Here is a 27,903-nt window from a genome sequence, read left to right on the forward strand (position 1 = left end):
GCCTTTTACATATGAGTGGAGTGTTTCGACGCTAGTTAAACAAAGTTCTTCCAATATGAACACAGAGATACCGGAAGAAATCTAAGATAAGATGTTAGTATTTTCCTTTTTAAATTACTACAGTTTCTCAAAATGTTAAGCGGACATTCTGCTTTGACCAATCGACGCTGTCGAAGCGTTTCGAACAATCAATCAGCTTTGACGCCGGAGCTCAAGTTCCCGCCCTCCGTACCAGTATAATTTGGCACGCGGACCGTGCTCAGAGTCTATGGCTCAGAGTCGATGTAAGATTCACCGTAGGGGAAATATAGTCTGTTAAAACAACTGCAACAATGGTTGATGCTTTCTGCGCGACATGGAAACTGGTCGACAGCCAGAACTTTGATGAATATATGAAGGCCCTTGGTAAGATCTTTTATATTCTTTATTGTGAACAGTGTTGGGGTTGTTTTCTTTATTTCTGGGATGCTAGTATATTTTATTTGCCTTAATGGAAAAATATCTTCATATTCTTTGTGTCCGGCAAAACGCATGAATATATCAGTTATATTATTTCATTTTATACAGGTGTTGGTTTTGCAACAAGGCAGGTGGGCAACGTCACAAAACCAACGGTAGTGATCAGCCAGGATGGGGACAAAGTGGTTGTGAAAACCCAGAGCACCTTTAAGAACACTGAGATCTCCTCCAAACTGGGAGAGGAGTTTGATGAGACCACGCCTGATGACCGACATGTCAAAGTGAGTTAACTAAATATAAGTCATGGCTGCAGATTGACCAGAGATTTATTTTAATACATTTTGTGCCTGTGCTTGCAGTCTACCTTCACCATGGAAGGAGACAAACTTGTGCAAGTGCAGAAGTGGGATGGCAAGGAGACAAAATTTGTCAGAGAGATCAAGGATGGGAAGATGGTGATGGTAAGTGGAATTTATAAACACAACACTATGCATAGACATGTTAAAATAGATCTTTTTTTGCACCTGTAATTGTTGTTATATTTCCCATTTGCTGCAGAAAGCACATTTTGGAAGCACTTATGAAAAAGCACTTTTTACCCAATGCACATCTGAGGCAAGGCATGACAGTACAATCATTTGAGAAAAATGGATGCCATGAAACTGACTCTTCATACTGAATGCTTAATTTCAAGGTATTGCATGCAAATGTTAACTTCCAGCATGTGACATTGGCCGTCTTTTTCTTTTCTCTTCTTTGCAGACTTTGACCTTCGAGGGAGTTGAGGCAGTCCGCACATATGAAAAAGCCTAACTAAGCCACGACTGAGCAAATCATCCTGCGCTATGAACAATCAAAAAGTTGTTCTCCTTTGTTTTGTAACAAAAAAATAATAATCTTTTTTTGCAGTGATTTGCACTGGAGTTGTTATAACGTGATTAATATTTTGGGATATCTTTTGTAAGACCTTTTTGTAAGAAATTCAAAATGTGAAGAACCAAAACGGTTTCATTCTCTGTATCAAGCATGAAAAGGGAAAAAATAAACGACTTGACATAACTTTGTTACATCTCAGACTTTCAGTTTTCAGCTCCATCAGCACCACTCTGGCTCTCTCTTCCCATTAGAGTGTTATTTATCATGCAACTTTGAACGCACCCCTACATTTCTTTTCAAACATGTCACCCTGAATTGTGGGAACAGTGCTCTCCCTGTAACGGTCAGTTCCAGGTGACAGCTGCAGGGTGACTGTGCAGGCCAGAGCCGGCCGTGCAGCGGCAGCAGCAGCAGCCAGTGTGACCAGTGAACTTGTGGGAGTTAACGTCCTATAGTAACCTCCAGATGGTCAGAGACGGCTGGGAGCTGGAGGGGGGTTGGGGGAAATGATGTCACGAGCCTCGGGATAATCCGGTTTTAGTTGTGGTGTCATTACGTAGAGGCATCATTCGATGTTGTGTGGACCAACCGTGATCGAATGCTGCCGCTCGCATGACAGATGACAGACAGGGTGATAAGAAGGGACTGAGCAGGCTGTGACAGTTTGTATCAATCCAATAACTCTCGGATGGTTGGTCAAGGTCACAAGCTCAAGTGTCGCACTGTTTGTCGCTGTCTTTGAGATAAAAGTATTCATTTTAAAGTTTCCTCATGCATCCTCCATCTTTCCCACAGTTTAAGGAGCTAAGCTAAATCCTCTCAGCCCGGCGAGCTGTGTCCAGCCTGCTGAATGATGCAACTACAAATGGCCATTCTTCTCATCTCACTAAACACTATCACACAAGCCAAGTTTCTGCTTACCTCTGAATAGCATGCAACACAAAGAAACCGTGTTAACTGGAGTGGAACTCATTTGCTTGTTGCCCACTGAATTAATTTCAATTAGAATCTGTTTAAGCTCAAATCACAGTCTGCCAAAGTAAGACATCTACTGTGATCCTGATTAATTTGCATACATATTTGGGTGAAAACAGTTAATAGACAAGTTCAGGCCAGTTAATGTCAGGATACTCACAGCAGCACAGGCCCGCTGAAAAGGGAGCATTCCATGTTGGAGACTCAGCAGTAGATAATAGTTGAGTAGCCCCCCTTCTGTGAGCTGAGGGAGTCTCCTCTTTGTGCGTTTGTGTGGAATCTGTATTAGCAGCGTGGATTGACCTGAGGTAACCGCTCTCTGGCCTCTTTGGTCTGACAGAGGGAAATACAGAACACCGACCAGATCTGCACATTCTTCTTTTTGTCTTTCTCATTAAAACACATTAATCATACAGCTATGAGGACTGCAAGTACTTCTGAGAAAATATTTGCACTTTGGAAATCTGGGGAACATGAAAAGGAGATTCAAAGATTTTTGGTTTAGGGGTTCTTTTTTTTTATAGCCTTTATTGTAGAGGAGAAAAGTGGACAGGGTCGGAAAGTGGGGAGAGAGACATGCCGGAAAGACGCCACAGGCCGGATGCGAACCCTGGGTGCTCGCACGAGGACTGTGCCTCAATACATGGGGACGTGCGCAGTGCCACTATGTCAACGGCGCTGGTTTTAGGGGTTCTAATTTGATATTGAAAAAATAAATAAATAGGAAAAACAAAGGATTAAAAAGACTTCAGCACAACAAACAGCTGTTGATCGATATTTGGGGGGGGGGGAATAAAATCCAAAGAAAATACAAATTTAGATGAATGAATGAAATCTAAAATATGCAAGATTAAAGATTAAAATTTCATTTTGAAAGAGATTTTTTTTGTGGCTAAAACATCAATTGTTTTGATGGGTGGGGTTCTGATGGATTTCTTAAATCCTCCTTAAAGCCCCTGGAGGTCACGTGAAAATACAAGTAACCCAAATAGAGGGGTTATAGGAGAGATAATGTCCTTCTGCAGTTTATGTTTTGTATTAGACAATTGCTCTTGGCTTTCATTTCAGTGCCAAAAAAGAGAAAGAAAAGCCACCCACTGGGTAACAGATAGACGTTTGTATTTCAAATGCAGTTACTAGAACTTTTAGAGAAAGGTGAGACTCAAAGACACTCGTGTTCTTCGATGTTTTAATGTCAAATCGCTCCTGCTCACAGACAGGACGCAGATGTAATCAACAAATCATACATTATCTGATTTCAGGGAGAAACTCTATTTTTAAATAATTTGCCTATTCACAATAAGATCATGTAGGAACACTTTCATAAAAGTTTGTAAGGTATAATATGTTGGAAACAACATTGTCATCTGTTATTTGGTATCAAATACCCTGATAAGTCATTTCAAGTCTTTGTTGCTGCCTTTTATCCAAATTGGGAAAAATTGTCACAAAATCATTTGAAAGCAAAAAAAAAAAAAAAAAAAGCACCCGCATCATGCACATCTCAATCGAAGACTATCAGATCAATGACAGATTTAAAAAACATAAAGGGATCACATATTAACCTGGTAAGTTTGAGGCTGTAGACACAACTCAGTGAAATGAAAATAAATAAAAGACATGTTTTATCTTTTGTCACAATGTAACACGTCTCTTTGTAATAACTGAACAATCTCCTTGACTTCAATGCATAAACTAAAACAAATAAACTCAATAAGAACTTTTAAAACAAAGCGTGCTCAGTTCCTCATTTTGGGAACTAACTGACAACTTGACAGTGTAACTCCAGAGCCGAGGCTCACTGTGTACTGCAGAAGTCTTATGCACCAATCATGGTCTAATAGAGCATTTCTACGATCACAATTAAAACATAACTAATTTACTTTTCCAGCAGAGCTTGGAATTAGTAACACAAGCTGAAATAACTTTGCAGAATATGGAGTGTTGTTTTAAGAGCTGTCTGAAAACAGCTGAGTTTACATCTGAGATCGTCATGTGATCAACTTCGCAGCAGCTTGAATTGTAATCACATGTTGTGCAGACATGATCACAGATGTTTCATTTAAGGTAGCGTCGGTATGATAGAAAAAAACATTCAGCTTGTCAAATGAAGGTGTTAGAGGAGCCGAGTCTTGCAGCTCTCTTGACATCATTCTTCAAATTCATGACATGGACTTTATCTTAGTCCAGTTTCAGTCTTTAAAATCAGTCTGAGATCATGAAACCCATATCACACACCCCATGCACAGGATATTCACAAAACTATGAATGGACTCCTGTCATCTTTCATTGAAGCACCATTAAAGGGATGCTGCTCTATGATACACACTCTGTCATGTGTGTTCAATAATCAACTTGGAACATTATAGCAACTAGTTCGAAAAGTTGCTTGAATACATGGGCTGACTACGTTGTGCACTCAAGCTCACAGCCACTGACCAAAGTTAGAGACAGTGTTTGGTCGATGTTTGCCACAACAGTCACCCTGTGACTGACAAAAAAAAAAACTCATCTCATGAACCCTACATTTGATGTCCCAGCTTGAAAATAGTCTTTGTGCAAGAAAGAACTCATACTAGTTATCCTGTTGACTAAAACAAGTAGCATCAAATGGGCAACATGGTGTAGTTTAATAAGACTTTAAAGGTAGTGTTACATCGGCAGGATTGGGAGCTCTCTTAAACAGTGCATGGTCATTCCTTTTGACACATAACAAGTGGACACAAACACAAACAACACTTCCTTTGTTTGTTCCCATAAGGGAAGAAATGAAAGGATAACAAGATTTCCATAAAATGTCATGAATAATGGAATTTACACAAAAAGCCTGAATATTAATCCAAGGGCTTTAGAAGCAGGACAAATGTAAGCGTTATAAACTTTGCCTTTAATGCGATGAGGGGAAAAAATGAAGCCACAGTTAAACAGACTAAGCATAATAATATGTGAACCACAACTGTACATTCTTCAAGTAAATGAGTTCTTTGAGGCACTTAACCCATTACCCCCTTTTAACGTCATCTGTGGCCATTTTTTGTACCCAGTTTACAGCACAGTGGAACTTATTCTACACTATTTGGCTTCTATAAAATGCTCAATGAATGATTAAAAAAAAAGTTAAAATAATAAATGGTTCCTTTTAAAATAATCTCAACCTCTCAAATGAAGTGAAAAAAGGAAAAACACAGAAAGGAATGACACTGGCTGCGTGTTTGGTTCGAGAGCTCAACCAAATCTGGAAATAAATAAAAAATCGGTCCATCACATGAAAGTCACCCATCCACCGCTGCTGCCTTCAAAGGTTTTCTGCTGAAGACCAACAGTGAACATTGCATTTATACAGTGCAGGGCAACACGCCATGTTATCAAATGTAAACCTCAGACTGCATTCAGGCTGAAGCTTCAAATATGTAGAGGTGAAAAGGCGTAGAACGGAAACTGGGCCTCGTCCTCGTCGACAAAGAAACACTGGAAGTAGGGCATCTCGTCTGCAGAGGGAGGAACAGGGCAGGACAGCTCAGCTCAAATGTGATTGGCCAACCCAGGTGCACCCCAAAAATGTGATTGGCTATTTACTCTGTCAGTGGCGGGTCTTGTATTTAAACCAACAACTACTTTTTTTGCAGAAGGCTTTCAGGAGTTTCCTTCAAATATCAATGCAACATATTTTCTTTTGCTTGTACTTTGTGACTTTGAACTTACATCTTCTTTTTGTGGAAAAAAAAAGCGTTCCATTATATTGTGTTATAAAGTAATTATTATTGGGGAGGTAAGATAAATAAAGGTAAATAAAGGTAAGGTAAATAATTGATACTTATTTGTGTGTTTGTGCCAAACATTGCACTTCACCCCTACATAAGTCAGTGCCCCAGTTGGGCCACCCCAGTTAGACAAGTCTGGACCCTGATAGACAAGGCTGAGAGGACAGTGTGCAAACATGGGCGATGTCTTGACACTTACCGTCCATGGGAAGGCTGTCTGACACAGAGGGCTCAGCTATGAAGAAGAACAAATGATGTTAATCATCAAACAACACAACGTTCGATTACTTTAATAGTAACGCTCACAGTACCTTTCACTTTCTCCTCCTTGGCAACTTTCTTTTCCACAGTTTTTTCTGCAACAAATGAGGCGATACTGAGAAATTTTAAAGCTCTGCAGATGTTGTCAGAGTATTGAAAGAGCAGTTAGTTAACATTCAGAAGTACCTCTTATCGCAGGTTCCTGTATCTCTTTAAGAACTCTGTCCTCTGAAAATAGAAGAAAAATGATCCAATTCAAACCTCAACCTTCAAAAATCATAATTAAAAATGCATTGTTGAACTGATATATCTAATTATAATGAATGCTTCTGTTTGGTGAATACATCCAGTAATATCAGCGTGTATCTGCATTAAAATTAGCCAATAACAATAAAGTCAAATGATATGCTAATACCAGCTGATAAATGTAAATTTCTCCGCTTGGGAGATGAATAAAGGATTATCTTATCTTATCTGATGTTATGGGCTGGCCGATAAATCGGTCAGGCTCCATTTAAAACTTTATAATCTCATAAAATGGAAACTGCTCTAACTCCATAGTCTCTACAGAGTATTAGATACAGAAAGACAGTCAATGCACCTTTTTTGGAGGGTTTTGCCTTCAGCACAGCTTCTACATCAATGAAACAAGACAACATGTCAAAAGGACTTCATGAAACACGAGAAGCGCAATATCCTATTCCTAAATGATTTGTAATGTTTCATCACATTTCATTATAAAGCATGAGTGGATTAGCAGCCACATGTTTAGAGCTACTCAATCACAACAGAAACACATGTCTGCTGCATACCTTTCTTCTTTTCAGCAGCTTTAGGTTTCGCTTTGATTACAGGTGCTAGAAAAATACATGCGTCTATTAATTCTGCTGTGCACAATGAAGTGAGAAATCCTAAGTGAACTAGAATTGAAAGACTATAATCTATAATATACAGTACATAACGTTTCCATACAGTAAAGTGCATTCTACAAAAAAAAATCAGCAAAAATACCAAAGAAAATCAAACCTTTTGTGGGAGTCACCGGCTCAGCTTTCTTCTCTCTGAGAAGCTCCACCACTGAACGAATGACGACAAAAGGTCAGTCAACATTTCTAGCACTTTCTGTCCATCTTATTATAACGTTTTTAAAGTCAAGAAAGCACACACAAGACTTTTTTAGAGGTAAATGGACTTGAGCTTGTATAGTGCTTTTCTAGTCTTTTAACTTCACAAAGCGCTTTTACACCACAGGTCACACCCACCCATTCAAACCCTGAAACCAGAGGTTGATATGTCAAGTGACAATCAGAAGAAACCCATACTATTCATACATCGCTGACGTAGCAGAACGAGCAACTTGGGGTTGAGTGTTTTTCTCAATGACACACCAGATATGTAACTCTGGGGATCGAACCCCCAACCTTTCAAATGAGAGGCAATCTACTCTGCCAACTGAGCCAAAGCCGCCCATACGTAAATGTAATATGTAAATATTGGAATTAAATTATAACTTTAAAATGACATTTGATAATAAACTGGCGGAATGACTGTAACTACCTTTTTTAGTCGCTGCTGGTTTGACTTTCTCTCTCCGAGTAACAGCGTCTATGAAAAAAAATAAAAAAATGTTGCAGTGAAAAGTTTTCAGTGTGTGAAAAGCTGCTGTTGAAGAAAATGAAATGTAATGTACCATTTTCAGGATAGTTTCAAATTCACATCTATGACTCACAACAGCAGTTAACAAATAAAAAAAAGCTGAGATTAAACAGATGCACCTTTCTTCAGCGACACAACTTTGACCTTCTCCTTTGTCAGTGAGACATTCTTGTGTGAAAATTCTGCCTCTGTAAAAGACAAATATTGTTTACTGCTTATTATTGTATTTTTTACCTTTATAGTAGAAACGGCTCATACACTAAATTATATGGAAACCATAGTTTACTGCGCTTTTTTACAGTTTTCGTCTTGTACAATTGAACCTTATAAAAATACATCCCAAGCATATATCTGAAAACCACAAAATTAACCTTTTGTCAGAGTCACTGGCCTGGCCTTCTTCTCCTTGGGAGCCTCAGCTACAAAGATAAAAATAAGTCAGACAATCTGGTCAAACCCAGCAGCTGGTGTCCATGTTATTGAAGCACATCTTATTTACAACTAATGCAGTTTATTTAAAGACAATGCAGCTACAACAAGCATGTGACCTTGATGAAAAACATGCATCTTCTAAATATCACCTCTGAGTTCTTAAGTAGGTTATAATCGTTCATTCAAATGAATTTGTAGGATCTAAATGTGAAAAAAATCGAAACTATCCCTTTGTGAGCTGATTCTCATCATTATGTGTCAGTGTATCATGTAGAGGGGCCATGTTTGTAGCTACTAAATCACAACAGAAACACACATCTGCTGCATACCTTTCTTCTTCTCAGCAGCTCGAGGTTTCGCTTTGACCACAGGTGCTAGAAAATACATGGCTTCATATATTCTAATGAACAGTATACACGCGAGGACAAGTACAAAGAAAAGTACAGATGGGAGGGGAAAAAAACAATATCATGTAAAACAAGTGGAAAAACAAACCCTTCGTGGGAGTCACTGGCTCGGCCTTCTTCTCCTTGAGAACTTCAGCTCCTGAGAAAATAACAACAACCAAACAATCAGTCAAGCCTTTTATACTTTTCAAAGCAGCCTGATCAATATTTTATGGTCTCAAGTTTTCCTCCATATCTTTTTCCCGACACATGATTCAAGCATTCAAATAAATACAACTGTTTATATCATGTTCTAAAATAAGTAATTGACATATAAGGGCTGGTATTTGATTGGTGAAAACAGTGTAATGTACCTTTCTTTGTTGCTGCTGGTTTGACTTTTTCTTTCGGAGTTTCAGGCACTATTAAAGACAACAAGATAACAGAGAAACAGTTTGGGATGGTTGGAAAGAAAATTTTACAGCATTTAGCAGAAAGTCGTGATTTATTGTTTCTGTTTTTTCAACACAAAAAGGGATGCTGAGCATTCAATCAGTGATGAGGTAAGCTTAAAGAGTATTTTATTCACTGGGTAAACAGATAGACGTACCTTTCTTCAGTGGAACGACTTTGACCCTCTCCTTTGTCAGTGAGACATTCTTGTGTGAGACTTCGGCCTCTGTAAGAAGACAAAAAAAGTTAAACAAATCCATTTCATCTTTCTTACAAATAGAAACTAAACGTCGACTTACCTTTGAGTAATGTAGCTGGTTTTGTCTTGAGAGGAGTGGGTTCTGTGTATATACAGTTTAAGGCTTTGTTATTCCAGAAAATAACATGTTATATGACTGTTACAACCTTACAGAAAAATATATCCACCTTTTTTTGTTACAACTGGTTTGGGCTTCTGTTTTGAAACATCATCTGCTGGGGGGGAAAACACAAAAAGTAAGTATCAGAAATCAAACTTCAAATGTGGATTTTAAGAAAAGTCTAAAATGTGGTTCACCAGTCTTTTTAGAAACTGCTTTGACTTTCTCTTTTGGAGGCCTGACTTCTGAGAAAACACAAAACAAATAGGTGTTTGATAAGGATTGAAAGGTCAGCGAGGTAAAAACAAAAGATGATCTGACACCAACACAAAAAATGGACCAAAGAAGATACCTATTTTCATAGGCACTATTTTGACTCTCGGTTTCACCACAGAGGCATTCCTGGGAGTGTCCTCTTGTCCTGTTGGCACAAATAATAAAATACACATCAATATGAAGATTAATCCATTTCATCATGTTGTTATAGTTTAATTTTCCAATGTGTTTTAAAAGCGCTATCCTTACCTTTTTTCAAGACAACTGGTTTGGCCTTTTCTTTAGGAGCAGCAGCTTCTGTGTAGCAAAAGCACAACATGTTATTTAAACTGCAAACATAAAAAGTCTCTTTTTGTTATTTGGTGTTGAAAACGCAGATGACCTCTTCATCATGAATCTGTTTTAAGATTTAACTTATAGGATGTTCTTGCCGCTATAACATTGCTTCATGTTGCTTAGTGCTCATGTTAGGTCTTTGTTGATAATAAAAAACTGAGAAAGGTATTTTACCTTCTCTGTGTAAAGAGCCTTGAGATACGTTTGTAACGAATAAACAAACAACAATTGATTCAAAATGTGCCGATAATTAAGGTGTTGTGACATCAACCAGTAATTTCTGTTACCTTTCTTAGCAGGGGCTGCTTTAGCTTTTTCCTTGTCTTTGGTAAGTTCTGTGTAAAAAAAAGAAAAAAAAAAGAAAGAAGGAGAAAAAGGTCAAAAAGTGAAAATGGCTTTCTCTTTATGTGATTTATGTTTTATGTTCACATTAAGCACAGTAACAAGAGAGCCATTACCTGGCTTTACAGGTGGTTTGATTTTTTCTTTCAGTTCCTTCAGCTGCTTTGGAGCTGCCACTAGTTACAAAAAACAAAAACCATTCAAACCTTTACTGAATCTTTTTTTTTTTTTTTCACATAAAAAGTCAGTTTTAGAAAGTAGTTGGATTTGGCTTCAATATCCAAACAGCATCAGATTGAATATACTTAAATGAATAGAAATTGACACAAATTGGTGAAATAAATGCAATGTAAAATGTCCATACCCTTCTTTTCTAGTTCTGCTTTGGCTTTCAGCTGAGGACCTTCAGAAACCTTCACTGTTGGAGATCATTTAGAAATAAAACTCATCGTAGCTTCACATTTAATGTGTAACCATAGTTACTCTGTACAAAGTATAATTCCAGTAAACAGTGTTTGTGAAAAAGACAATACTTCAGTTTTAGGACTGAAGGACACAATACAATGTAATTTACCTGTTTTTGTAACATTAACATGTTCCCTTTTCAGGACAGGAGATATCTGCTTTCTCACAGCTTTCAGCACCTTTACTGCCCTCTTGGGTTCATCAACTGAAATGCACAATAGAAGGCAAAACAGCATTAAAATTTGATTCTCCATTTAATTTGTTTTACACAGCCTTGTACTGTACTGGTGAAGTCTTACTGGTATCCTATCCTACCATGTATCTGAAAAACTGATGCATTAATTAAAATAGCAGTGCTGTTAAAAAAGATAAAATTATCAATGTGAATTTTATTTTTAATCTCTCATTGATTTTGTACTTGTGGGCGTTGGCTTTTTTAACCTGTTCAGACAAGCTTCTGTTTTCATCAAATAACCACAAGGATGAACAGTAGCTACTATTTTAAACAGGGTTTGTCTCACCTGTTTTTGTTACATTAAGATGTTCCCTCTTCAGGACAGACATCACCTCCTTCTTGACAACTTTAATCCCTCCTACGGCCTTTTTGGTTCTGGTGTCTGAAATAAAAGAGAAAAAGAAACACCCTTCACTGAATAGAGGAAACCTTTTCTGCTATCTATGTTGCTTTCTTTGGACTTCAGTGGGCCAGTGCACATAGAACTTTTTTTTAAATTCTAATCTGTTGGTCACTCTACTTTGGTTCAGACCAAAATATCTCCAAAAAAGTATAAATGGTTCTCTGGCAATACAATCTGCTGACTTTCCCTTGACGTTTCCTCTAGTGCCCCAAAGGTTTTTATCTTTTGCTATAGACGTTTTGGCCAAAGCCCTTCTTCAGTGGCTTTGCCCACTGATCTGCACCATGTCTGCAGACGAGTCTGCACCATCAAAAAGGGGATATGTAAGGTTTTGGTGTGCTGCCCTGACATACTATCAACATTTTTTGGGTAAGGATTTTGGGGCCTTTAACTTTTCTAGTCTTCAGAATACTCAAAGCACTTTTACACCACATATCACACCTACCCATTCACAACAACTCATACACAGCTCACATCTGCTAGTATGAATTAAGCGTACCGTAATTCTAACTGGATAATGTAGGAAAAGTAACTTAATTCCTAAATTGTGGTCCTAAAAACAATGCTATAGCCTTACTGTACCTGTTTTAGTATCTCTCTTCTTGACTGGTTCTTTGTCTTTTAGAGTCGTCTTGATTTCTTTCTCATCTTTGGAAGGCGTTTTTGGTTCTTTTTCCTCTTCGGTTATCTTCTTGACCGCCTTTATTTCTTTGGGAGGCTTCAGTACATCTTCTTCTATTGAAGGCTTCTTTGGTTGTTTTTCTTCTACTCTAGACACCATTGATGGTTCTTCTTCCTTTTTAACTAGTTTCTCTGGTTCTAATTTTTCCTTTGAGAGCTTCTTTGGGGCTGCTCTTTCTTTGGAAGGCCTCTCTTTCTTTTCCTCCTCTTTCGCCTCTTTAGTGGGCTTAGCTGGTTGTTTCTTCTCTTTTAAGATCTTGTGTGGTTCTTCTTTTTCAGGCTTCGTAACGTCTTTCTCTTCTTTTGGAGGCTTTTGAACTTCTTTGGCCTTTTTAGTTGTCTTTTCTGGTTCAATGTCCTCTTTTGTGAGTTGCATTGGTTCTTTTGATTCTTCCAGGGGCATAATGTTTTCCTTGTCCTCTTTGAGATGCTTTTTGACTTCCTGTACTTTCTTTGAAGGTGTCCCTGCAATCTTGTCTTTGGAAGGCTTCTTCTGTTCTGTGCCTTCCTTGGAAGGCTTTACTTCTCCCTTCTTAGTAGACTTTATGACCTCCTCTTTTTCTTTTTCTTTTAGAGGTTTCTTAATTTCTTTCTCCTTAGTGGGCTCTGGTTCGTTTATTTCCTTTAAGGGTTTCTTTAATTCCTTCAGTTCTTTACGTTTCTCCTCTTCCTCAACTTTCTCTAGTTGAGGTTGTATCTCCTCCTTGGGGTGTTTTAAGTCTACATGTTTTTCAGGTTTTTCCTTAATATCCCCCTGGTCTTTCAGAGATATCTTCACTTCTTTTCCTTCTTTGTGAAGCTTCTCAACTTCTTTTTCTACTTTGGGTGGCTTGGCTGCTTTCTCATCTTGAGGCTTCTTGATTTCTTTCTGTTCTTTAGAAGGTCCCTTGACTTCTTTTTCTTCTTTTAGTGGTTTATTTGCATCTCTTTCTTCTTTACGGGGTTTCTCTTCTTTGGGAGGTTGTTGAACTTCTTTGACAAGTTTTTTAATGTCTTTTCCTTTTTTTGATGGTTCCTTTCCTTCTTTCTCCTTTTTAGGTAGTCCATGGGCCTCCTTTTCTTCTTTAAGTTGTTCCTTGACCACCTTTTCTTCTTTAGTCACTATTTTGTCTTCTTTTTCTTCTTTGGAAGGTTTCTTGACATTTGCCTCTTCTTTCTTGGGTTTCTTTGATTCTTTTTGTACTCTTTCTGGTTTCACATCCTCCAGTTTGTCTTTTGGTTGTTTCATTTCCTCCGTCTCTGTCTTTGGAGGCACCTTGACATCCTTCTCCTCTTTAGGTGGTTGTTTTACTTCTTTACCTACTTTAATTGGTTTCTTGTCCTCCTTTTTGTCTTTTGGTGGTTCTGTGACCTCTTTTGCTCCTATGGATAATTTCTTGTCGTCTTTCTCTACTTCGGTATCTTTCTTCGACTCTTTCTCTTCTTTGAGGGGTTTCTTGATGTCTCTGGCGTCTTTGGCTGGTTGCTTGACTTCTTTCTCTGCTTTTGCTGCTTTCTTGTCTACTTCTTTATCTTTAGATTGTTTAATTACCCCCTTCTCTACACTAGGTGGTATCTTGATTTTTTGTTCTTCAGATGGTTTCTTCATTTCTTTATGTACCACCTTTTCTTCTTTATGTAGTATTGTGACATCTCTCTCTTCTTTGGATGGTTTCTTGACTTCTTTCTTTTCTTTGGATGATTCATTGACTTCTTTCTCTTCTTTATGTGGTTTCTTGACTTCTTCACCTCCTTTGGATGGTTTCTTTGACTCCTTCACTTCCCTTTGTTTTTTGAGATTTTTCTTCTCTTCATCATTAGTTTCCTCATCTTCCTTCTTTTTGGTAGGTTGTTTCCTTATCTGTTCTTCTTTTCTGTTGATTTCTTTCTCCTCGTTGGGATGTTTCTCAACATCTCTTTTTTCTCTGGATACTTTCTTCACTTGTATCTCAATATCAAGTATTGTCATGGTGTTGTTTTGGTCTATACAGGACTTTATAGTTTCTACTTCTTTGTGGGATTTCCTGATTTCTCTCTCTTCCTTGGCTGGTTTCTTGACTTCTTTATCTTCTTTGGTTGATTTCACATCTTCTCTCAATCGTTTCTTGGCATCTCCCTCTTTTTTAGTTGGTTCCTTGGCTTGTTTCTCTTCTTTAGATGTTTTCTTTTCCATTTTTGGTGGTTTTTTGTCTTCTTTCTCTTCTATGGATGGTTTCTTGACTTCTATCTCTTCTATGGATGGTTTCTTGACTTCTTTCTCTTCTTTGGATGTTTTTTTTACTTTCTCTTCTTTGGATGGTTTCTTGGCTTCTTTCTCTTCTTTGGATGGTTTCTTTTCTTCTTTCTCTTCTTTGGACAGTTTCATGACCTCTTTCTCTTCTGTGGATGGTTTCTTGACTTCTTTTTCTTCTTTGGCTTGTTTCTTGATGTATTTCTCTTGTGTGGGTGGTTTTGTGCCTTCTTTCTTTTCTTTAAGTGCTTTCTCTACTTCTTCTTTTGATGATTTCTTGATGTCTTTCTCTTCTTTGGATGGTTTCTTTTCTTCCTTGGTTGGATTCTTGTCTTCTTTCTCCTTTTTTGATGGTTTCTTGACCTCTTTCTCTTCTTTGGATGGTTTCTTGACCTCTTTCTCTTCTTTGGATGGTTTTTTGACTTCTTTCTCTTCTATGGATGGTTTCTTGACCTCTTTCTCTTCTTTGGATGGTTTCTTGACCGCTTTCTCTTCTTTGGATGGTTTCTTGTCTTCTTTCTCTTCTTTGGATGGTTTCTTGTCCTCTTTCTCTTCTTTGGATGGTTTCTTGTCTTTCTTCTCTTCTTTGGATGGTTCCTTGTCTTTCTTCTCTTCTTTGGATGGTTTCTTGACTTCTTTCTCTTCTTTGGATGGTTTCTTTTCTTTTTTCTCTTCTTTGGATGGTTTCTTGACTTCTTTCTCTTCTTTGGATGGTTTCTTGACCTCTTTTTCGTCTTTGAATGGTTGCTTGACCTCTTTCTCTTCTTTGGATGGTTTCTTGACCTCTTTTTCGTCCTTGGATGGTTTCTTGTCTTCCCTCTCTTCTTTGGATGGTTTCGTTTCTTCTTTCTCTTTTTTGGATGGTTTCTTGACTTCTTTATCTTCTTTGGATGGTTTCTTGACCTCTTTCTCTTCTTTGGATGGTTTCTTGACCTCTTTTTCGTCTTTGGATGGTTTCTTGACCTCTTTTTCGTCTTTGGATGGTTTCTTGACCTCTTTCTCTTCTTTGGATGGTTTCTTGACTTCTTTCTCTTCTTTCTTTGGTTTCTTGACCTCTTTCTCTTCTTTGGATGGTTTCTTGACCTCTTTTTCGTCCTTGGATGGTTTTTTGTCTTCCCTCTCTTCTTTGGATGGTTTCGTTTCTTCTTTCTCTTTTTTGGATGGTTTCTTGACTTCTTTCTCTTCTTTGGATGGTTTCTTGACTTCTTTCTCTTCTTTCTTTGGTTTCTTGACCTCTTTCTCTTCTTTGGATGGTTTCTTGTCTTCTTTCTCTTCTTTGGATGGTTTCTTGACCTCTTTCTCTTCTTTGGATGGTTTCTTGACCTCTTTCTCTTCTTTGGACGGTTTCTTGACCTCTTTCTCTTCTTTGGATGGTTTCTTGACTTCTTTCTCTTCTTTCTTTGGTTTCTTGACCTCTTTCTCTTCTTTGGATGGTTTCTTGTCTTCTTTCTCTTCTTTGGATGGTTTCTTGACCTCTTTCTCTTCTTTGGACGGTTTCTTGACCTCTTTCTCTTCTTTGGTTGGTTTCTTGACTTCTTTCTCTTCTTTGGATGGTTTCTTGTCTTCTTTCTCTTCTTTGGACGGTTTCTTGACCTCTTTCTCTTTGGATGGTTTCTTGACCTCTTTCTCTTCTTTGGTTGGTTTCTTGACCTCTTTCTCTTTGGGTGGTTTCTTGACTTCTTTTTCTTTGGATGGTTTCTTGACTTCTTTCTCTTCTTTGGATGGTTTTTTGACTTCTTTCTCTTCTATGGATGGTTTCTTGACCTCTTTCTCTTCTTTGGATGGTTTCTTGTCTTCTTTCTCTTCTTTGGACGGTTTCTTGACCTCTTTCTCTTTGGGTGGTTTCTTGACCTCTTTTTCTTTGGATGGTTTCTTGACTTCTTTCTCTTCTATGGATGGTTTCTGGACCTCTTTTTCTTCTTTGGATGGTTTCTTGACCTCTTTTTCTTCTTTGGATGGTTTCTTGTCTTCCTTCTCTTCTTTGGGTGGTTTCTTGACTTCTTTTTCTTTGGATAGTTTCTTGTCTTCCTTCTCTTCTTTGGATGGTTTCTTGACCTCTTTCTCTTCTTTGGATGGTTTCTTGACTTCTTTCTCTTCTTTGGTTGGTTTCTTGTCTCCTTTCTCTTCTTTGGATGGTTTCTTGATCTCCTTCTCTTCTTTGGATGGTTTCTTGACTTCTCTCTCTTCTTTGGATGGTTTCTTGACTTCTTTCTCTTCTTTGGTTGGTTTCTTGTCTCCTTTCTCTTCTTTGGATGGTTTCTTGATCTCTTTCTCTTCTTTGGATGGTTTCTTGACTTCTTTCTTTTCTTTGGATGGTTTCTTGACTTCTTTCTCTTCCTTTAATAGTTGTTTAAGTTCTTTTTCTTCTAGGGAAGGTTTCTTTACTTCTTTCTCTGTAGGCGGTTTCTTGATTTTTTCTTCTTTGGGTATTTTCTTGTCTTCTTTCTCATCTGTTTTTTCTTTTAAAAGTTTTATTTGTCCTTTTTTAGACCGTTCCTTTAGCTCTGCCTTTTCTCTGGACTCTGGCTTTGTATGTTTTTCCTCAACAGAAGGGGTTGGTTCTTCTCTCTTTTTAGACTCTTCTTCTAAAAGAAATCATGAAGGTTAACACAATAACAATTTTCGGAAACAAGAAGAAATTATAGAAATCAAGTTTGAGGTCTATTTTTGATCATTTTAGTCTTTTCATGTGGTTTTGATCATTCTATGTTATGGTTTCCTCACATTTGGATTGTGTTTTATTTTCTACTTTGCAGTTACAGTTATTTTAACGTCTACAAAAAAATACCTCTTCATAGGCAAAATATCTTGTGGTAAGTCCACCAAGTAGATTCGCGGAAATTAAAAAAAAGAGTTTGGAGTCAAAAATAATACCATCAATAGTGGCATCTTTAACTGCCATGACTTGAGCTTTGAATGTACAGCATACAGAATAAGCATCCAAAATATAATAGACCAGTTGTTAGACCTACAACAAAATCATTATCCAAAATATTCATGCTTCTATAACATGTATTAGCTTTATAGCATTGAATACACTATGATCAGAAACATTATTACATCATTACTGTTTTGAAAACACCCATTAAACAGGTATTTTCACATCTGATTGGGTAAACAGCAAATATGATTGTTTGTCAGTGGAACATTTTTCTGTAATAAAACACTTAATAAAAAGACAATTTTGTTAATGAAGTAAAAAACCTGATTCTCTCCTTGTAAAATGAAATATATAAGAGCAGTATAATGAAGACATGACACTTTATACAGCATTCATTGCATTGAATAAAGTTGAATTCATAGGTCCCAAATCACATTCATCATGTTCTTAGAAAACATGGAAAGAAAATGATAAATATTCACAAAAAACTTTACATCAAAAGTATTATAAACACACAAAACACAGTTTTCATTACTTGGTAATGAAATAAGTTTAAAGTTGATTAATGGAAGAGTGTTGTACCTTTTTCACGCTCGTGGAGATAATCAGCTCTGGATCTGACTCTTCTGAGCCTCTCAAAGGGAACTTTCCTCTTTCGTTTTGGTTCACTTTTTCCACTCTCACTGTTATTGTTGTTTTCATCTTGATCGTAGATGATATCAGAGTATTCATCTAGGTCATGAACCATTGCTTCTTCTTCATCCTCATCGTCTAAATCTGGTACTGCACTGGCATTAAAAGCTTTTTCGGCTGACAGAGCTTTTAGATCAAGTTGTTGAACCAATGGCTCTTTCTCCTTATCGTCATCTTTATCATCCTCCAACTCCCCCTCAGACTCATCCTGTTTTTCTCTGTCCTCCTCCTTTGCAAAAATCTCACCATCATCCAGCCCTGAATCTTCATGATCCTGGTCAGTTTCTAGAATCTCATATATGACATCAGTGTCATATATAAATTGTTCTTCATTAATGAAAATATCTATTTGTTCAATGTCTTCCTCTTCTTCCTCCTCATTTTCAACCTTTATCAAAACTTCTGCTTCGGTTTCCTCCTCCTCCTCCTCCTCCTCCTCCTCCATATCGAGCAAATCTTCAGTTTTGGTTTCCATCTCCTCTTGTTCCATTAACAATTCTGCTTTGGTTCCCTTCTCCTCTTCCTCCTGTTCCACCAAAACTTCTTCTTTGATTTCCTCCTCCTCCTGTTCCACCAAAACTTCTTCTTTGGTTTCCTCCTCCTCTTCTTCCTCCTTCTGTTCCACCAAAGCTTCTTCTTTGATTTCCTCCTCCTCCTGTTCAACCAAAACTTCTTCTTTGATTTCCTCCTCCTCCTGTTCCACCAAAACATCTTTTTTGATTTCCTCCTCCTCCTGTTCAACCAAAACGTGTTCTTTGGTTTCCTCCTCCTCCAACTCTTCAACCAAAACTTCTTCTTTAGGTATGTCCTCCTCTATCAAAATTGTTGCTTTGGTTTCGTCATCCTCATCCATTTCCTCCTTCATCAAAACTTCTGCTTTGGTTTCCTCCTCCTCCTCCACCAAAACGTTGGCTTCCTCCTCCATCATAATGTCTGCTTTGGTTTCCTCTTCCTTCTCCACCAAAACGTTGGCTTCCTCCTCCACCATAATGTTTGCTTTGGTTTTCTCCTCGTCAATCAAAACTTCTGCTTTGGTTTCCTCCTCCTTCTCTTCCTCCTCCTCCTCCTCTACTAAAGCCTCTGATCTGGTCTCCTCCTCCTCTTCCAGAATTACCTCAGCCTTGGTCTCCTCCTCTACCTCCTTCCTTTCATCTTTGGCAGCTTCCTCGTTTTCGTCTTCTTCAGCTTCTTTGTTCTGATCCTCTGGCTCTTCTTCCTGGACCTCATCTGCTGTTGTATCTTCCTTCTCTTGTTCTTCATCGTCGTTGGATTTTAATTCCTCCTCCACTTCGGTTCCAACACCTTCATCTTCCTCGTCCTCCTCCTCCCTTTCCTGCTTCTCCATGTGTACAGCATCCTCGTCTTTCTCTATGTCCTCCTCTTCTGCCTCTTCCTTTTCCTCTGTGCTGATATCATCAAGGACTCCTTCATCTTCCAGTGTTGGTTCCTGATTTGTTTCATTGAGGTCGACATGTTTCTCTATTGATGTAATAGTTAAAAAATGTATTTTCTGTTAATGGACTTGCATCTGACTAATGAATATGTTTTTAAAAAGAAAGAAAACGTGTGAATACCCTCATCGTCCTCTGCCTTTTTCACATCTGCTTCAACCGTGGGAACTTCAGCCTCTTCCTCAAGCTTTGAGTCTGAGGCTCCACTGAGCTCACCGTCCATGATGTCTGAAACTGTATCATTAGCCTGTGCAACCCATTTGTCCACATCCTTTGCATTTCATACAGAAATGAATGTCCAAGAATTCAATTTTAATTCAAATGGCTATATAAAATTAACATTCAATCATAACATTACAGAGCACACCACGTCGCAGTTCATGCTCCAAACCAAGTTTGATTAAAAAAATCTTTCTGTCAACAAATCTTAAAAAGAAACAATTCTCCTTTGTAAATGCTTTCCACCTCTTCTGTGTGCCCATCCATTTATTCAACATATCTTAATCCACACAAATGTTTTAAAAATGTTTCACTGTCTAACGATGTGTCTCTTTGATTAGTTACTTTAGAAAAAAGAGATTGTTGTTTGTAGCTATATGTTGCTATAGGCCAGCAGGTTTCACCAAGCCTGTTCGAATGTGTCTTTTAGAGTGACTTAGATATTACATTACTTCTCAATATTTGCAAATATGAGAATCAATCACCACACGAAAGGTGGAGAGAAGTCAGAATATATATCAGACTTGAATGACTCATATATATGCAAATGTTGTTCCGAGAGAAAGGTCTTGTTCATTGGTTTAATTCAGTGTCTGATTCAGAATTTTCATTAGAATTGATGTGCCAAGATAATGCCGTGGATGGTCACCCAGTAGGCTTTCTTGTACTTATTTCTGTTGTTTTAAGTAGCTCATCTCTGGTCTTATTTCTCAGATCTATGCACACTGATCAAAGTCAATACTGCAAAAACGTTCTACCTCATGTGTATGAACCTATCAGGTACATAATTACATATTCTATTATGTTTATTTCTGCCTTTTTGCACTACTCACCACTCCACTACTGTCTTGTTTAGTCTTGTACTTACTGTATAAGTCTTTGCCTACTTTGTGTTTATTGTTGCTATTTAATGTGTTGCTTTTGTACATAGAGGGCACAGTTAGATAGATAGATAGATAGATAGATACTTTATTGATCCCGAGGGATCCCAGTTCACAGAGGTCAAGGACACCTGGCCAGTAAAGCAGGTTCTGATTTGTTGACAAAAAGAAGACCCTCCCCAAACACCACTTCCCTGAAGTATCACCAACCCCAAATTATTATCTTTTAATATTCTCAATGTTTTTCTCCTGATACATGCGGTGTTGACGTTTTTCAATCCACACAGGTAAAACAAAATATTTCAATTAAAATCACTCATCATCCAGGGCAAACAATCAAGATACATACAGTTATACAGGATATTACAGGAGTATCAATTGTTTAAACAAAGTTGCAGATGTAAGGTCAGTTTTTGGAAAGATGCTCAGATGAGGTAGGAGAAGGCAACAGAGGAATGCAATTCCAACAGACACATATTAAAGACAACGGTTTGTGTTTGTGGTGGTTTAAAAACTGACTTAATTACAAAACACATACATCCAGAATTCAATTAGAAGTTACATCCAAAGAGCTCTCAGTGTGATAAAGAAAGAGGAAGGTGCAGAGGTGAATACTCCAAATCCAAAACAACTTTGCATATGACAATTCATTGACTCATTCATTGTTTATGTTGCATATTCATTCATGCTATGATTCAGTCAGAGCAAAATGTATTTATTCAAACAAGGTAAACAGACAGTTTGATTGTAGTTCAGGCTTGCTGTGTTACACTGAACATGACACACTCCAGCACAGTTCAACAACAACATACACAACCATGCTTAAAAGGCAACTGTTTGCAGCACACAACACTGCTGTCCAAAATAAAGTGTGCGTATATCTGCAATGTCGAATGGTGTTTTCTTACCTTTTTCAAGAGGGGGCAGAAATTCACCTACATTTGAATAAACAAAATAAAGAAGAAGAAAAAGATAATGATCTAAATGTACCAAATGATTTTAGTATTTCAGTAGGAAAAAAGTTCCTACGACTTACCTTTCCTTTGCACCAAATGTATGTCAGACGGGGAAGCCTTAATTTCATCTAAAAAAAAGAAAAACACATGTTGGGTAAACAGTATGTATGCTATGTAAGTACGTTTAAAAATATATATTTTAAGTGTATTAAATGTATGATGAAAATCAAAACCTTTTTCAGTGACTACATTCACAGCAGGTTCACCTAAGAAAAGAGGAAAATACACACCTTGTGTGAGTACATTTGCTGTTTCTACATCAACAATATTACAGAATTTGATTTGTTTTTGAGTGCATATTAGAGCCCAACCGATTAATCAGCCAGCCGATAATATTGATATTAGCTTATCCAGTAATTATTGGTATCGGTGGATTTTATCACAGGTTCGAACCAATATTACAAGATTTCTCCACCAGTCAAATAGCATTTCATTTGAGTTTCATTTGAATAAACTAGCAGTTTTCTTTCTGGCTGTCACCAGCAGAGGGCGCTGTATGAATTCAAACAAGCATTATCACTCAAATGGTGACGCAAGTACATGCACAGTTACTTTCCTGTTGAGTGACCATCTTGTCTTTCTTATACTGTATACAAGTGTACACTTTTCCACAAGTGTCTCATCCGCATATGAGCAGTCTACACAATAAATGTTGATATCTATAGCTATTTCTACAGATTGAAAATAGATCTAAGAAAGATATCAGTCGTAATATTGTTTTATTTAATACCCCAATATCAATATCAGTATCGGCCCCAAAAATATCATATCGGTCGGGCCCAATTGTATATCGTCATAATGCAAATCATACCTAGATCTCCAACAAACATGCTGGCCATATAAGACACAAACACATCTTTCTTGTCTGTGAACTCCAACACGGCGTCTTCAACCACCTTCATGGGATCAACAGACACTTCAGGCAGGATTCCTGAAACATAAAAGATCATAAAAAGAAAACGTACAAATCAGACGAAGCTGCAGTGAAGACAATCAAAAACTCATTTTAAGATTTCATTGAACACATTCGCTTATATCTTAAATCTCATAGTTCAAAGAGAAGTAAGAGTAAATGGAAAAACAAGAACAAGTAATGGTATTACAATGTAGCAGATTACAGATGTTTAAACACACCTTGTTCACCAAACAGCATTGTCGAAAGCAGGTCAATCTGCTCTGTGGTGATTTCTGCTGTTCTCTTCACAGCTGACATGGGGCTGAATCCCAAAGCCTGCTGGATATCTGATGAGCAGAAATGTCAAGTGAAGTATACAGTTAGCATGCTACAGTAGACTATGATTCATAGAGTTACATACACAAGATTAAATAAATGTTCAAATCCACAGCAGATTCTGTACCTGTGACTGTGTCCAGTATTACATCCAGGATTGCACAGACCACATCCTGCATGTATCCTGCTATTCCACTCACAAAGTCATTAATAGCAGTGAAGGCATTTCTGCCAACAACCACAGGGTCAATGAAGCTAACATCAGTGGTTCCTGAAGAAAATAACACCCATTCATGCCAAAGTTCCAGTTAGTTACTTGTTTCAACAAATTGTTATATTGGCATTAAACAAAAGGCAGTTAAGGACAAACAGAAACAGCTTGTGGTCAGATATGAGTAGTTTACTTTGAGAAAAAGTGATGTTAACTTTCATAATCAAGCACAAGCTATCAGTAATAGATTTAATATTTTTTAAAATTATGAAACAGAATTAGCCTAATTTATAATGACAGATGATTTGTATGTAAATATGAAGTAACTACCTTTCGTTATCTCCAGCACGCTGTCTAAGACCGCACAGAGTACGTCCTGGATGTAGCCCACTACTCCACCCACAGAGTCATTAGTAACACTGAAGACACTTCTGCCCACCACCACAGGGTCAATGAAGCTCATATCTGTGGCCCCTGAAGAAAGAAAGAAACAGAACATGAAATAGTACAAATAACACAGCTGTAATATCCAAATTGAACGCCGACTTAAACAGATAAGATGTTAAAGATTACAGGGATGTTAAATGAGGAGAATAAATACCTTTAACTACATCCAGAACAGTGTCCACAATGGCACAGAGCACATCCCGGATGTAGCCCCCCACTCCATTAATAAAGTCATTAGTAACATTGAAGACACTTCTGCCTATGACCACGGGGTCTATGAAGGTTATGTCAGTTTCTCCTGAGAAAAACAAGAACGTTGGTGAGGGATATTTTAATTTATTAGCAATCAAACTTAACACATCCAGTTTTTACTTAATTTAAGGTGATGAGGGTAAGTGTTGTGTTATTTGCTCTTAGGTTAAAAAAAGGAAGGGACACAAGCATCCCTTCATCAGAAATAGGCATTAGAATAAGGAGTACATACCTTTGTTTATATCCAGTATAGTATCTAGTACAGTATCCACAATAGCACACAGCGTGTCCCTGATGGAGCCCCCAACTCCACTCATGAAGTCATTCGTTGAATGGAAAGCTTGTCTACCAATAACCACAGGGTCCACGTAGCTGAGATAGAAGTTCCCTGTGGTTGATATGGAGAAATAAGTAAAGGTACAGTTACACCATGTGTAAGTATGGAGGATAGCCATGCAGGCAAAAAATGTTCATAACACAAGTCATTTAATTTCAAATAATAATGTGAAGCTTTTTGATTCAGTAGATGTCGCCCTTGAGCAAAGTCATGACACCAAAAACAAACACAGAATGGCGGTGATCTAAAAATGCTGAGTATGTTATTCTTCTTCTCTCCAGTCCTTGACTAAAAGAGCTTTTATACACAAGAGGATGAGCCGTCCGTCTGATGTAAACACGGCTCTGACAACAACAAAGCCAGCAGGACTCGCGCTTCTCACTCATTCTTCTTTTAACGTATTGCATTGCCTCATGCATGCATGGTCGTCTATTACTTCGTACACTAAAACGCTAAAACGAGTGTTTACCTTCTTCATCTGAAAAGTAGCGCACAAATCCATCTTTGGCTTCCGCTACTTCTTCAGCAGCGTACGTGGCAGCAGACATAGGGTCACTTAAATCAGGTGCACACTCTAAGCAAACAGAAAAGAGTCAAATATCACAGCAGTTGTTTCAGCAGTACTAAAATTATGACTTGCTTGTCATGGCTCTTTTTTTTTCCTACCTTGAAACTTGTTGAGAAGACTAGAGACTTCATCTACAGCGTCGTTTACAGCTTGCACAGGGTCTGTCATGATTTGCTGAATGTCTACGAATAGTAGGACATATGACTGAATGCACACATCTGGGGACTTAAATGAAAGGTTAATAAGACCAATTTTCAGGTGTTTGCAACTTACCAGGGACTGCTTTGTACTCTACAAAGTCAAACATTACTACTCCCACCACCAGCCAGGACAGCAGAGCAGCCAGGGCAATCAGCAGCTCTGCAGACATTTTGAGCTTATTAAGGATCCCAAAACCTGTTGACCTGAGAGAGCTCGCCTGTGCTGCTCCATTTGTCCCACTGGCTGCAGAGGACGATCTGGCTCCTTCATAAAAATAAAAATAAAAAGACACTGAAGTTACTGTGAGACCTTAACAAGATTTCCCTATTTCGTTTAGCTGTTGTTTAACTTTGTTTCTGCTTCTCTGGATGTGTCTGATTTGCTCTTTCATCATCAGCGATGTTTGTAGGATGATACAGTGGCAGACAGGTTTATCGCTCCTTTTTTTCCAAGAGGTCAACATAGACTGCATTTAACATGAAGGTCAACTTAATGATGTCACGACTGATGTCTCATGTGGACTTCTGAAGCCGATTGGGGGTGGTCGCTACATTGGAAACACTGTCTCCGTCTAACTTTCTGCTATCTTACTGACAGGCAAAGAGCTGGGGGCTGTTAGGGCCGTCAGCTGTCTCCCTTCTGCAGGTTCCTACGCATCTGAATATAGGCTCAATTCCTTCCACACACTTGCTCAAACGCCACAAAAAGTTTGGATTTGTCACAACGTTTCGATCAGAGGTCTTCTCCAGGTCATCATTTTTGACCAAAGAGGGTGCCACACCCATATAGATGTCAACACCAACAGGCTGATAAGTGTGGGCCTACCTTGTTGCTCAGTCGGCTGTTTATGACGTGCACTGAAGCACAGTGATGACAAATAAAAGTGTTGTATTAAAACATTTTGTCCACCAAATAAATGTGACTGTTATTCATCCACCACTGTCATGAGGTGTTGACTCAAAATGTTCTAGAATCTGATTTATGCATGCTAATAAAGGAGATCACGTTTTTTTATACCTAGCTCGGCACACTTTACAAAAAGAGACGTTTTGAAGAGAACAAATCTTTTGTTTTCATGTCTAACTTTATAAAACTATAAAACTATGGAGAATGTGGGTCATTAATAAGCAATGAATCATAACACCTTTAAACATGTAAGCAGGAATTTAAGCTTTTAAACATGGTAATAACCTATTAAAGATTTCCATCAGAAGATCCGGATGGTAAAATCCTGTAAACCAAAGATCAGATGAAACAGGAATTGATCATCCCCAGCAGAATAATGATAAAAATAAATGTTGAGATCATAGAATCAGTTATCCACTCATCACAGCCAGGCACGTGATTCCCACCCAGGGTACAGTGGAACATTTTGTGTTGGCATTAAATGACATCCTCGCCATCATCAGGTAACTGAGTGCTAGCTTAATTTTCCAACTTGGACCTTGAACAGAAAGTATTAGAGACCCTCCCACTGTAGGTGAACTCTGAGCCAACCTGGCTCATGATTCACTTCCTCTAAATACAAATGCAAAAAAATAGTCCCTTCAGTGAATTGTGCAGCATCAACATGTGGTGTCACTGTTTCACCCCAAACATTTTCATTATACTTGAAGCCTTCACCAGACAAACATGTGGTTACCAAATACAACTTTATGAAGCATATCACGTAAGGAGACTTTGATTTATCATTCAATAAAGGAAGTTGTTCTAAAAACAGAGGTCAGTTGCAGCAGCAGTCATGTCTGTCACAGGAGAGCAATACTAATTCCTCGGCTATATGATATCCTGTATTTATAGCAACCAACGGTCAACACATTTTCCTACGATGAGACCGAACCCTATCAAAACACTATCATGACATTAGCATCTATTACTCAGGATTTATATGCTTTCATAAACAACTGCACACATTAAAGTGAATTGTAGAACTTGTCAATAGTAATGCCCATGCAGACTCCTACCTTCAGCCATGGTGATATGGAGACAATATCAGGTTTTTATATTTTGAGTCGGGGGCAAAGCCTCCTCATGCAGTTGCTATTATAAAGCCACAGGTTTAGTAAGAATCCAATCAAAATCCAATGGCAGCAAAAATAAAAAAAGAAAAGTTCCTTTGTTTTAAATTATTCCATGTCCACTTGAGGATCACTGTCTTGTTTCCTGGATAAACTAATCCACAGGTTGAACTTCTCCTAAATTAAGATAGCAGGAAAAAATAAGATAAAAACCCTGACATTTACAGGTGCTGCTGAATTTTGAGCTGCCAGTGTGGCAGCATTGAAGAGGGGGTTCTGGGGACGGCAGGGCAAAGGAAAGCAAAGCAAGGGGGGATGGAAAGAGCCAAGCTAAGCACAAGGCATGGCAGAGAAAGGGGAACGGACAGAAAATCCCACCCAGTGTTATTGGTGCCTCACATGGGTATAGGTCAGAGAGCAGAACAGGGAGGCTTCAAGGTAACTTTATCCCCCAGAAGGTCCTGGTTATTCTTAGCTGGAGCTCTGCACACCAGCCATTCTGCAGGCCTTTTTTGGCATTCAAAGGGGTGTGAGTAAATCAGTTGACTGCACTGGGCAGCTCAACTGGTGGTGGTTTAATCTGCCCACTAAACTGGAACAGATCAGGTGCCCATGATGAGAAGTGGACATCACAGGAGGAAACTGTATAATCCTTCTAAGCACTACAAACATTTGTGTTGAACTACAGGTGGTAATATATTTTCACGAGTGTTTTTATAACATCTGTTCCTCATTAATCTGTCTTAAACTGTTCTTACATTTGGTTTGATGTCGTAGCTTCTAAGCAGACATGTTCCACAAATTATAAACGACTTTACCAATGGACCAAAAAAGAAGGGTCCAGTATGTCAATTACAACAGCACCATCTTGTGATCCTTAAAGCAACCTACAACAGCCAGAAACTACTGTTTTCTAGTTGTGCATGTCTTAA

General features: G+C 38.2%; 2 protein-coding genes across 13 annotated transcripts; one reads left to right on the forward strand and one right to left on the reverse strand.

Annotated features, from left to right (window-relative positions):
* The first annotated feature begins 253 nt into the window (after positions 1-253).
* On the forward strand, positions 254-1,518 carry fabp7a (fatty acid binding protein 7, brain, a). Its single transcript, XM_079369191.1, has 4 exons — positions 254-405; positions 568-740; positions 819-920; positions 1,222-1,518. The coding sequence occupies exons 1-4, from the start codon at positions 333-335 to the stop codon at positions 1,270-1,272; spliced, it is 399 nt and encodes a 132-aa protein (XP_079225317.1). The 5' UTR covers positions 254-332; the 3' UTR covers positions 1,273-1,518.
* On the reverse strand, positions 1,345-27,344 carry LOC306840108 (uncharacterized protein). Of its 12 annotated transcripts, none has more exons than XM_079369186.1 (41): positions 26,918-27,344; positions 25,026-25,217; positions 24,851-24,934; positions 24,654-24,758; positions 24,080-24,235; positions 23,750-23,893; positions 23,479-23,622; positions 23,065-23,208; positions 22,841-22,948; positions 22,518-22,637; positions 21,880-21,912; positions 21,727-21,774; positions 21,599-21,625; positions 19,714-19,818; positions 18,029-19,618; positions 16,270-17,147; positions 12,258-16,158; positions 11,559-11,654; positions 11,147-11,242; positions 10,937-10,990; positions 10,689-10,748; positions 10,518-10,565; positions 10,144-10,191; positions 9,971-10,039; positions 9,816-9,863; positions 9,686-9,733; positions 9,559-9,600; positions 9,417-9,485; positions 9,181-9,228; positions 8,916-8,966; positions 8,750-8,794; positions 8,360-8,407; positions 8,108-8,176; positions 7,890-7,937; positions 7,359-7,409; positions 7,145-7,189; positions 6,934-6,966; positions 6,519-6,560; positions 6,383-6,427; positions 6,271-6,306; positions 1,345-5,798 (listed from the first exon to the last, which is right to left on the reverse strand). In XM_079369186.1, exons 1-41 carry the CDS (start codon positions 26,925-26,927, stop codon positions 5,713-5,715), a joined length of 9,114 nt encoding a protein of 3,037 aa, XP_079225312.1. In that variant the 5' UTR covers positions 26,928-27,344; the 3' UTR covers positions 1,345-5,712. The 12 variants fall into 12 exon arrangements, with proteins under 12 accessions (XP_079225312.1, XP_079225310.1, XP_079225307.1 ...); XM_079369184.1 differs by having other exon boundaries at positions 16,216-17,147; positions 26,918-27,343; XM_079369181.1 differs by having other exon boundaries at positions 9,686-9,730; positions 12,258-17,147; positions 26,918-27,343.
* Positions 27,345-27,903: the final 559 nt, after the last annotated feature.

This window comes from Symphodus melops, assembly GCF_947650265.1.
Source record: "Symphodus melops genome assembly, chromosome: 19".
Taxonomy (NCBI): Eukaryota; Metazoa; Chordata; class Actinopteri; order Labriformes; family Labridae; genus Symphodus; species Symphodus melops.